Genomic DNA, 12,300 nt, shown 5'->3' with positions numbered 1-12,300 from the left:
GCCGTTGAACATGGCCATACAGCTCTGGAATGCCCTTCTGCGAGAAATATTTCCTGCCTGGGACCTTCCATTGTGGTGTTCCAATGGCCACAAATTTACGAAAGGCCTCCGAGTCCACCAGTTGATATGGCAGTAGTTGGCGGGCTATCAGTTCCGACAAGCCAGCAGTCAAACGCTGGGCAAGAGGGTTATCCGGCATCATAATTTTTTTCCGCTCCAACATTTGGGCCACAGAAGCCTGCCTTTTTCCCGAATAACGTGACAACGGCATCATAAAAGGTGGAGTGGAGGACAATTGTGAGGAGAGAGGAGAAGGAGAAGAGGCTGGATGGTGAGAGCCTGAGTGTGGCTTTGTGGGTTCTGACGGTGTTGCTCCCACTGGGCTCGGTGATGGGAGTTCAGGTGCCTTCTTAAGGCGGTCGTCCCTAGGTGAGTGTTGGGCTTACCGTGACTTATGCGTTGACTGCAAAGGCTGCAGATGGCAACACTGTTGTCAGCAACGGACACATTAAAAAAAGCCCACACTGGGGAGCCATGTGCTGGCGTCCTGGGAGCGCCAGATGTGACTGTACATGGTTGATGGCTCGCTCCTGATACATTTGCAGTCTGCTTTGTACCTCTTGTGCAATGCAAGTTCTGCCTGCCTCTCCTCCCTATCTGCTGGTACGTCTCTCCCTCTGAACTCCCCTCCTCTTCCTCTCTTGTGGCCACCCACGTGATGTCCATAGACACGTCATCATCCACGTCACCTTCCCCACCACTAACATTCGAGATCTCGGAGTAGGCAGCAACAGTGGGGACCAACCTCCTTGGGCTGATCTGGGTACTGTCGTCAGACTGCTGAGTGGCGGCTGTTGCTACCTCCTATTCCTGATCCGATGCCAACAATGGCTGCGCATCGCAAACATCTTGTGATGGATCGGAAAATAATTCCAGTGACTCAAGCGGATCGTATGTGGTGGTGGTGGTGGTGGTGGTGGTGGTGTCTTTGGGGGTGCACACAGCAGAGAGTGAAGAGGGTGCAGATAGAGAGGATGAGGAGGGTGCAGAAGAGGAAGGCTGAGTAAGCCACTCAACCATGTCTGGTGCGTCCTTTGACGTAATGCAACGCACCTTCTGAAACTTCACACTTTGGCTTCGGCCTACTGCTGCTGCCCTACCCCTACCACCCTTGCATGTGCCGGCGCCCTGGGAGCGCCAGATGTGACTGTACATGGTTGATGGCTCTCTCCTGATACATTTGCAGTCTGCTTTGTACCTCTTGTGCAATGCAAGTTCTGCCTGCCTCTCCTCCCTATCTGCTGGTCCGTCTCTCCCTCTGAACTCCCCTTCTCTTCCTCTCTTGTGGCCACCCACGTGACGTCCATAGACACGTCATCATCCACGTCACCTTCCCCACCACTAACATTCGAGATCTCGGAGTAGGCAGCAACAGTGGGGACCAACCTCCTTGGGCTGATCTGGGTACTGTCGTCAGACTGCTGAGTGGCGGCTGTTGCTACCTCCTATTCCTGATCCGATGCCAACAATGGCTGCGCATCGAAAACATCTTGTGATGGATCGGAAAATAATTCCAGTGACTCAAGCGGATCGTATGTGGTGGTGGCGGTGTCTTTGGGGGTGCACACAGCAGAGAGTGAAGAGGGTGCAGATAGAGAGGATGAGGAGGGTGCAGAAGAGGAAGGCTGAGTAAGCCACTCAACCATGTCTGGTGCGTCCTTTGACGTAATCCAACGCACCTTCTGAAACTTCACACTTTGGCTCCGGCCTACTGCTGCTGCCTTACCCCTACCACCCTTGCAGAAGGGCCTGCCTCTTCCTCTGCCTGTAATTTTTTTAATTACCCTGTGACAAAAGTCTCTAGAGAATTGCAGTATATCTGCAAAAAGGTATATAACACCAAATCTGTGGTATTGGGGGGCCACAGGTTTATCACACCAGTTCTACAAATAATTGGCCAGTAGCTGTTGTTACTGTGTGTAGCACAGTTAACACAGCAAAAGAGGCCACATTTTTGCACGACTAAAACACACTCTTAGAAAAGTATACTGTTATATAACACCCCACTTCAATATGTGATATTGGGGGGCCACTGGTTTATCACACCAGTTGCTCAAAAAATTGGCCAGTGAGTTTGGCACTGTGTGTATCAGAGCTAACACAGCAAAAGATGCAATATTGTTGCAGGACACAAATACACTTATGAAAGTATACTCAGATAACACCCCACTTCAATATGTGGTATTGGAGGGCCACAGTTTTATCACACCATTTCTACAAATTATTGGCCAGTAACTGTTGTCACTGTGTGTAGCACAGTTAACGCAGCAAAAGAGGCCAAATTTTTGCAGGACTAAAATACACTCTTAGAAAAGTATACTGTTAAATAACACTCCACTACAATATGTGGTATTGGGGGGCCACTGGTCTATCACACCAGTTATAATACATTAAAAGTGCTTTTGTCACTGTTTGTAGTATTGCTGCAGCAACGCTCACCACACCAGTCACAATGCTGCACAATACAAATCCACTATAATATGCTTTCTATATTACAAAGTATATTATACCGTGGATTACACCCCTATATAGTGCACTGCACACCTATACCAAATAGCAGCCCTTAAAATTACTTTTGTGGACCTTAACCACTTGCCGACCGCTCACATTGAGGGTACTGCGGCAAAGTGTCTCGTTATCGTCCAGCGACGTAGACCTACGTCGCTGGACTCCTCCCTTCCTCGACGGCGCACGCGCGCTGCTGGAGGCTCGCTCCTGCTGTATTCAGACACAGCGGGAGTCGGGCAAGGGCAGGAGATGCGGTGATCACCACCGCTCTTCCCCGATCGTCAGGGATCGAGTGAGGAAATCCGCCCACTTGTGTAAACAAAACGGGCAGATCTCCTATGTGACAGACAGGGACAGATTACAGGATTCAGCATAGCTGAACCTGCGATCTGTGTCTGTGTCACACAACCCCCTTCCCCCACACATGTCAGTAAGCATGAGGCACACATTTAACCCCTTGATCACCAACAGTGTTAACCCCTTCCCTGCCAGTGTCATTATCACAGTGCATATTTTTTAGCACTGATTACTCTAGTAAAGTCACTGGTCCCCTCAAAAGTGTCAAAAATGTCAGTTAGGGGTCCGATCTGTCCCCTGCAATGTCGCAGTCCCGCAAAAAAACGCTGATCGCGGCCATTACTAGTAAAAATAAACAATAAAAATGACAAATCTTTCCCATGGTTAGTAAACGCGATAACTTTTGCGCAAACCAATCAAAATACGCTTATTGTGATTTTTTTAATCAAAAATATGTAGCAGAAAACAAATTGGCCTAAAATGTTAAAAAAAAAAAAAATTTTATTTTTTTTGGGGAATGTTCTATATCAGAATGTGAAAATATTGTTTTTTTTTTTTCAAAATTGTCGCTCTTTTTTTCAAAAATTAAAAATTGCACAGGTGATCAAATACCACCAAAAGAAAGCTCTATTTGTGGGGAAAAAGGACATCAATTTAATTTGGGTACAGCGTCTCACGACCGCGCAATTGTCCGTTAAAGTAGCACAATGCCGAATCACAAAATATGGCCTGGTCAGCAAGGGGGTAAAATCTTCCGGTCTTAAAGTGGATAAAAATACGCTCATTGAGAATTTTGTTTTGTCAAAGACATGTAGCTAAATACATTTTGGCCTAAATATATGCCAAAAATTTAATATATTGGATATTTTTTAACAGTCAAAGTAGAAAATGTAAATTTTTCGCAACATTTTTGCATTTTTTTATTAATATCACAAAAAAAAAAAAAGTGCAGAGGTGATCAAATACCACCAAAGAAAGCTCTGTTTGTGGGAAAAAATGTTGTTTGGGTACAGCATTGCATGACCGCGCAATTGTCAGTTAAACTGCATGCATTCCCCACTGTGCTGGAGGGGTTGCGGGGAGATTGGTTCCCTCTTTCATATGCTATGGCAATGTCCAAAATTGTCGAGGTACTGGAAAGATGTTTTGAACCTAATTACGGATATCATGGGCTCCCCATTTCACTTGACCCACCCGATGGCATTATGTTTCCTAGGAATAAGAAAGATACCCAGACACCTCAGAACATTACTCACCCACATGCTGCTAGCATCACGTCTAGTTCTCCTCAGACATTGGAAATGACCTGACGCTCCTGGGATTGGTGAGACCATCCAAACTATTCAAACACATGCTATGTTCCCCTCCTCTGTTAATAAATATCAAACGGCCTCCTCGAATTGGAAACCTTGGACTACTAGACACCCCTCTGGTGTTCCTTTCTAGACTTTCTATGAGACTGTGACACCTACCCCTCTCCATACCCCGTAATTTGTTCCCAACAGTTTACAGTCGGTATTTCTTAGGTAATCTTCACTTGTATGTTTGGCACATGACATCTATAGTAGGTCAAAGATACCCAAGAGGTATCGGGGAGGACGTGGGACCGGCTCTCTGATAGCATTTGACTCTGTGCCTTTACTGAGTACGATGTATTTCTTAAATTTGCGCTGACATACTAGTACTTGTGCCTTCAACCGTTGTATTCTTGCTATTGAAATACTTGTGCTGACAGGGGTCACTCTGGCAAGAGGGAGGATGGGATCACCACTGGAAGGATAAAGGACAGGGGTCACTGCTGTAAGGATAAAGGACAGAGTCCCTGCTGGAAGGATAGAGGACAGGGATCAACACTGGTGGGACAGAGCACAGGGATCAACACTGACAGGACAGAGCACAGGGGTCACCAGTGGCAGGGCAGAGGATAGGGGTCACCACTGCAAGGAGAAAGGAAAGGGGTTATCACTACAAGGACAGGGGTCACTGCTGGCAGGAGAGAGAACATGGGTCACTGTTGGCAGGGCAGAGGACTGGGGTCACTGCTGGAAGGATAAAGGATGGGGTCATCATTGGAAGGAAAGAGGACAGATGTCAACACTGGTGGGACAGAGGACAGGGCTCATCAATGGCAGGACAGAGCACAGGGGTCACCACTGTCAGGACAAAGGACAGCGGTCAACAATGGCAGGACAAAAGACAAGGGTCAACACTGGCAGGATAGAGGACAGGGGTCAACATAGGCAACAAAGAGGACAGGGGTCATCACTGGCAGGACAGAGGCAGTGCTGAATCTTGGCCTAGGCCAACAAGGCCCAGGCCTAGGGCGGCACTTTGCAGGGGGGGCAGCAAAAAAGTGGGCACTGATAAGCTTCACTGATGGGGCTGCATTGATATTCTGCACTAATGGGCACTAATGGGCTGCACTGATGAGGCTGCAATGACTGCCACTGATGAGGCTGCGCTGATGGCCACTGATAAGGCAGCACTGATGGGCACTGATATGATGCACTGATAGGCTGCACTAATGGCCACTGACGGGGCTGTACTGATGGCCACTGATGAGGCAGCACTGATATGCTGCACTGATGGCCAGTAATGAGGCTGAACTTATGGAAACTGATGAGGCTGCACTGATGGGCACTGAAAAACTGGTTGTAGTCTGTGGTTTACAGATAACAGGGAGGATCATAAACATGAAGGGGTGTGGCCTTTACAGGAAGGGGTGGGTCATATTTAAATTAGGGGGTGCCCAAGTTTAGTCAGGCCTAGGGCAGCACAAAACCTAAATACACCACTGGACAGAGGTCAACACTGGCAGGACAGAGGACAGGGGTCAATGCTGGCAGGAGAGAGAACAGGGGTCATCACTAGCAGGACAGAGGACAGGGGTCAACACTGGCAAGAAAGAGAACAGGGGTCACTACTGGAAGGAGAGAGGACAGGGGTCACCACTGGCAGGGCAATGGACAGTGGTCAACACTGGCGGGACAGAGGACAGGGGTCAACACTGGCAGGACAGAGGACAGGGTTCAACATTGGCAGGAAAGATGACATGGGTCAGCAAAAGCAAAGCCAATGACAGGGGTCACTTCTGGCAGGAGAGAGGATAAGGGTCACTGCTGGCAGGAAAAGGAGAGGGATAAACACTGGCAGGAGAGAGGACAGGGGTCATTATGGCAGGGCAGGGGATTGGGGTCAACGCTGGCAAGGCAGAGAACAGAAGTAAGCCCTGGCAGTGCAAAGGACAGGGGTTACCCCTGTCAGTACAGAGGACAGGGGTCATTGCTAGAAGTAGAGAGGACAGGGGTCACTACTGGCAGGAGAAAAGATAGGGGTCACCATTGGCAGGAGAGAGGACAGAGGTCACCACTGGCAGGGCAGAGAACAGGGGTCAACACTGGCAGGACAAACGGCAGGGGTCACTGCTGGCAGGACAAACGGCAGGGGTGACTGCTGGCAGGACAAATGACAGGGGTCACTGCTGGAAGGACAGAGGAGAGGGGTCAATACTGGCAGAAGAGAGGACAGGGGTCATTATGGCAGGGCAGAGGATAGGGGACAATGCTGGCTAGGCAGAGGACACAAGTAAGCTGAGGAAAGGGGTCATTGCTAGAAATAGAGAGGACAGGGGTCACCACTGGCAGGAGAGGAGACAGGGGTCACCACTGGCAGGAGAGAGGGCAGAAGTCATCACTGGCAGGGCAGAGGACAGGGGTCAACGCTGGCAGGGCAGAGGACATGGGTCACCACTGGCAGGAGAGAGGACAGGGGTCACTGCTGACAGGGCACTCAGCAGCAGAGCTCCCATCCCTGCACTGTACATAGCCTGAACGCAGGCAGCAAGATCTCGTCCTCGGCTTTTTCCCACACCGCACACACTGGAGCTGATTACTATGTTGCAGTTCTGACCTGTGAAATGCATGCATACCACGTGCTGCACCTAACATAAAACATACAGTATATCAAATTATAGGTCTGCTTTAAGATGACCATACACTATATATTCTGATTGCACAATTTCCATTAGACCTACCAACAACAACATTATGCAATACAAGGGCTTGCTTAATTTGATACAAATTAAATTTTTTTTTTTTTTTCTTTTGTCTGGCTTCATATGGGTTTTGGTAAATGTAATTTTTAAGCTATAGTATGATTAGACTGCATTTTTTTCTTTCTTATTAATTTGTCTTATTACTACAAGCATTTACAGTGGGTACGGAAAGTATTCAGACCCCCTTAAATTTTTCACTCTTTGTTATATTGCAGCCATTTGCTAAAATCATTTAAGTTCATTCTTCTTCCTCATGAATGTACACATAGCACCCCATACTGACAGAAAAACACAGAATTGTTGACATTGTTGCAGATTTATTAAAAAAGAAAAACTGAAATATCACATGGTCCTAAGTATTCAGACCCTTTGCTGTGACACTCATATATTTAACTCAGGTGCTTTCCATTTCTTCTGATCATCCTTGAGATGGTTCTACACCTTCATTTGAGTCTAGCTGTGTTTGATTATACTGATTGGACTTGATTAGGAAAGCCACACACCTGTCTATATAAGACCTTCCAGATCACAATGCATGTCAGAGCAAATGAGAATCATGAGGTCAAAGGAACTGCCTGAAGAGCTCAGAGACAGAATTGTGGCAAGGCACAGATCTGGCCAAGGTTACAAAAAGATTTCTGCTGCACTTAAGGTTCCTAAGAGCACAGTGGCCTTCATAATCCTCAAATGGAAGACGTTTGGGACGACCAGAACCCTTCCTAGAGCTGGCCGTCCGGCCAAACTGAGCTATCGGGGGAGAAGAGCCTTGGTGAGAGAGGTAAAGAAGAACCCAAAGATCACTGTGGCTAAGCTCCAGAGATGCAGTCAGGAGATGGAAGAAAGTTGTAGAAAGTCAACCATCACTGCAGCCCTCCACCAGTCGGGGCTTTATGGCAGAGTGGCCCGACGGAAGACTCTCCTCAGTGTAAGACACATGAAAGCCCGCATGGAGTTTGCTAAAAAACACCTGAAGGACTCCAAGATGGTGAGAAATAAGATTCTCTGGTCTGATGAGACCAAAATAGAACTTTTTGGCCTTAATTCTAAGCGGTATGTGTGGAGAAAACCAGGCACTGCTCATCACCTGTCCAATACAGTCCCAACAGTGAAGCATGGTGGTGGCAGCATCATGCTGTGGGGGTGTTTTTCAGCTGCAGGGACAGGACGACTGGTTGCAATCGAGGGAAAGATGAATGCGGCCAAGTACAGGGATATCCTGGACAAAAACCTTCTCCAGAGTGCTCTGGACCTCAGACTGGGCCGAAGGTTTACCTTCCAACAAGACAATGACCCTAAGCACACAGCTAAAATAACAAAGGAGTGGCTTCACAACAACTCCATGACTGTTCTTGAATGGCCCAGCCAGAGCCCTGACTTAAACCCAATTGAGCATCTCTGGAGAGACCTAAAAATGGCTGTCCACCAACATTTACCATCCAACCTGACAGAACTGGAGAGGATCTGCAAGGAGGAATGGCAGAGGATCCCCAAATCCAGGTGTGAAAGACTTGTTGCATCTTTCCCAAAAAGACTCCTGGCTGTATTAGATCAAAAGGGGGCTTCTACTAAATACTGAGCAAAGGGTCTGAATACTTAGGACCATGTGATATTTCAGTTTTTCTTTTTTAATAAATCTGCAACAATGTCAACAATTCTGTGTTTTTCTGTCAGTATGGGGTGCTATGTGTACATTCATGAGGAATAAGAATGAACCTAAATGATTTTAGCAAATGGCTGCAATATAACAAAGAGTGAAAAATTTAAGGGGGTCTGAATACTTTCCGTACCCACTGTATATAGTACTGACAGTTTACATAGTCCTTTACATATTGTACATTCACATTCACCTGTCCAGGGAGAGCTTACAGTCTAAGGTCCTGATGCATGTACATACTAGAGCAGGGGCTGACTGACAACTTTTGGCCCAGGGGGCAAGTACAAACCAGAGGCCCATGGTGCAGCAACTCGTCCCCCCTCCCACTCTCTATCTTCCTGGCCTCCTCCTGACCCCCATTCCAGGCTGAAGTTCTGCTCCGGGTACTCACTGGCTGAATATGGGTTCCCGACCTGGCTACCAGGAGGGGTTGGGGGAGGAAAGTCTCCAGTGGTACATGGAACTGACCTCTGCTCTGACACAGTTGTCACCATCCATGCTTGCGGGGAAGCATGCGCTCTGTCCTTGTCTTCATCCCACACTCAGTAGGTCAGTGATGGGGACTTTTTACTTCTCTTCACAAGGAATCCTGATGGCAAGTCTGTGGCAGAAGCGGTGCAGCCTTTTTACAGGACATCAGAGTGGCCCAGGGGGAAATTGCCCCCAAGCCCCCCTGGCCCAGTCCTCCACTGTACTAGAGCCAATGTAAATGGGAGTCAATTAGTCTACGAACATACTTTAATATTAATAAAGAAAGTTCAGTGGTTTCCATAGTATTGCCAAAAACATTTTATGAAACCTAAAATGCATTCTAAATCTAATCAAACAATTCTAGAAATATCATATTATATAAAAAATATATAAACCACCATCACTGAATATGAAAATTTTGAGCATCGCTCACACATACAAAGCATACACATTTACAGAGGTCCTGGCTGTTGAAAAGTTGCAATCCTAAACAATTGCTAGTGTGGGAAGGGTTACAGTAGGTGAGTATAAGGAGGGCTTTCATGAGGATCTCACTTTGTTCTGAAATGCCAAAATGGTAAATCCCTCTTCACGAGTTTTGTGGTCATGACTAGGGGATTAAAGATGATTTGTCTCCATTCTGCTCTGACCATCACTCTCCTCCTCCATTATAAATAACCACATGACCACAGGTTGGAGTTAAATGGCCATAGCAGCCTTTTATTAACAAAGTGTATACATAGCAGGTAAATAACACGTTAAACCCAGCTTTTTACTGGAGCCTCAAGGTCCTGGTAGGCATCAAAGAAGGAGGTACCTGTGTCCGACTTAATTAGGCTTCCAGCCGCCACAGCACCGGCTCGGAGACAACCAGTCGCAGGTACCAACATATCAACCACTGGGAGCCGTACCTCAGACGGGTCCCTACTAAGTATAAGTTTGCACCATCAGGGAGCCGTAGCTCACACGGGTCCCTACCAAGTATAAGTTTGCACCATCAGGGAGCCGTACCTCACACGGGTACCTACCAAGTATAAGTTGGCACCATCAGGGAGCCGTACCTCACACGGGTCCCTACCAAGTATAAGTTTGCACCATCTGGGAGCCGTACCTCACACGGATCCCTACCATGGATAAGTTTGCACCACCAGGGAGCCGTACCTCAGACGGGTCCCTACCAAGTATAAGTTTGCACCATCAGGGAGCCGTACCTCACACGGGTCCCTACCAAGTATAAGTTGGCACCATCAGGGAGCCGTACCTCACACGGGTCCCTACCAAGTATAAATTTGTACCATCTGGGAGCCGTACCTCACACGGGTCCCTACCAAGTATAAGTTTGCACCATCAGGGAGCCGTACCTCACACGGGTCCCTACCAAGTATAAGTTGGCACCATCAGGGAGCCGTACCTCACACGGGTCCCTACCAAGTATAAATTTGCACCATCTGGGAGCCGTACCTCACACGGGTCCCTACCAAGTATAAGTTTGCACCACCAGGGAGCCGTACCTCACACGGGTCCCTACCAAGTATAAGTTTGCACCATACTAACCTACCAGGACCTTGTGCCCCACTTGCTACCATGACAAAGAACCGCCCCAAAAGAAGAAAGCCTTAAAACAAAAAACAAAAACAAGGGCGGTGGACCGCAAAACCAAAAGTCAGAAAAAAACAAGAAAATACAAGAAAATGGGAGGGAGGGTGTAAATATTCTCCAATGCAGCTTTCCTCTGACTGAAGACTTCCTGAGGTCCATAGCTTGACCTCTCCTTGTAGCTCCACCCCTTCCTGGACAAAACACCAATTAAAAGTCCCACCACTTATATTTTCTATCGTACTGGGCTGAAAACCCCTCCTTGTCCCAAACCCCTTAAACCCCTGTCATGCTGGCCCTCCGTCCATGTCTCTTCTCTCCTTTACTCCGGGCCTCTCTTTTCCTGTATATTAATTATTTTTCTGGAAAATATTCTGCTGTTTTTTTGTGCTCAATTCTCACTGTAGATATAAACCTCACCTGTCTGTGCGTCCTCTGGAGCTGCTCCTCTGTTCTAGGAGAAATCTGATATTCTCTAACAACAAAAGTAAAAGTAACTGCAAATAACTTGCCTAGAAATACAGTACGTAACAGCAAGCCCAACCTTCCAGCAAACTGTCTAGAGACAATGTCTTTTTTCATACATGATAGACAATGAGTGAATCAACTTTACATACAGTAAGAGATAAACAGACAAATTGTAGTTTATTTTATTGTGTCCAAATATATGCACTAATTGTCTAGATTTCCTACAGGTCAGACTTGACTGCATGCAGGGGAAGACTGGGCCAGGGGGCAGGGGGGCAATTGCCTCCTGGGCTGCTCTGATGCCCCGTAAAAAGGCTGCACCGCTTCTGCCACAGATCACAGACATGCCTAAAAGATTCCTGGTGAAGAGAAGTAAAAAGTCCCCACTACTGACCTACTGAGTGCGGGTTGAAGACAAAGACAGAGCGCAGACCTCCACCCCCCCCCCCCAGCATGGATGGTGTAAACTGTGTCTGAGCAGAGGCCAGTTCCATGTACCACTGGAGACTCTTCTCCCCGGCCAGCTGCAACCAAGCTGTCCCAGCTCGACCCGAACCCACCTTGCTGGCCAGGTCAGGAAACCAGAGTACCTGGAGCAGGGCTTCAGCCTGGAATGGGGGTCAGGAGGAGGACAGAAAGAGGGAGAGTGGAAGGGGGCCGAGTCGCTGCACCACCGGCCTCTGGTTTGTACTTGCCCCCTGGGCCGAAAGTTGCCAGTCTGCCCCTGCCTGCATGGAAAAAAAGGCAGGCAAGCACCGTTTTAAACAGAGAAGCTGGGAATTCAATAAATAACAGTAAATTCACTCCAGGTGCTCAGGCTCAGATATCCCTCGTCCATCACAAGGCAATAGTACAAACAGACTTGACTGCATGCAGATATTTATGAGAATCAATTTACAGATGAGATTGTTCAAGTTCAGTCGTCATCAAAAAACGTGAGATGTTTGTCATATACTGTATAAGTCACCAGCAACTTCCATTCTCCCCTGCTCAAGGTTTTACTCAGATGTGTCTTAGATTTCAGAGGCAGGAAACTGAACATGAGACATCAAACAAGACATAAGACATACACTAAAACCTTGGATTGGGAGTATAATTCGTTCCGGAAACATGCGATTATCCAAAGCACTCTTATATCAAAGCAAATTTCCCCATAGGAAATGAATGGATTTTTTAATATAGACTTACCTGT

General features: G+C 47.4%; 1 protein-coding gene across 1 annotated transcript in view; it reads right to left on the bottom strand.

Moving 5' to 3' along the window:
• LOC309557619 (uncharacterized protein) overlaps window positions 1-12,300 on the bottom strand; it is a gene marked incomplete at its 3' end in the record, with an annotated part of 129,012 nt that overhangs the window by 96,116 nt on the left and 20,596 nt on the right. Inside the window, exon 2 of the mRNA XM_082260410.1 lies at window positions 11,061-11,115. Within this exon, the coding sequence (XP_082116536.1) occupies window positions 11,061-11,115 (55 nt within the window). The remainder of the gene's footprint in view (window positions 1-11,060; window positions 11,116-12,300) is intronic.

The sequence above is a fragment of the Pelophylax lessonae genome (assembly GCF_965119305.1).
Source record: "Pelophylax lessonae genome assembly, chromosome: 6".
NCBI classification, from domain to species: Eukaryota; Metazoa; Chordata; class Amphibia; order Anura; family Ranidae; genus Pelophylax; species Pelophylax lessonae.
The sequence above is the reverse complement of the archived record's forward strand: the minus strand, read 5'-3'. Positions and strand labels throughout refer to the sequence as shown.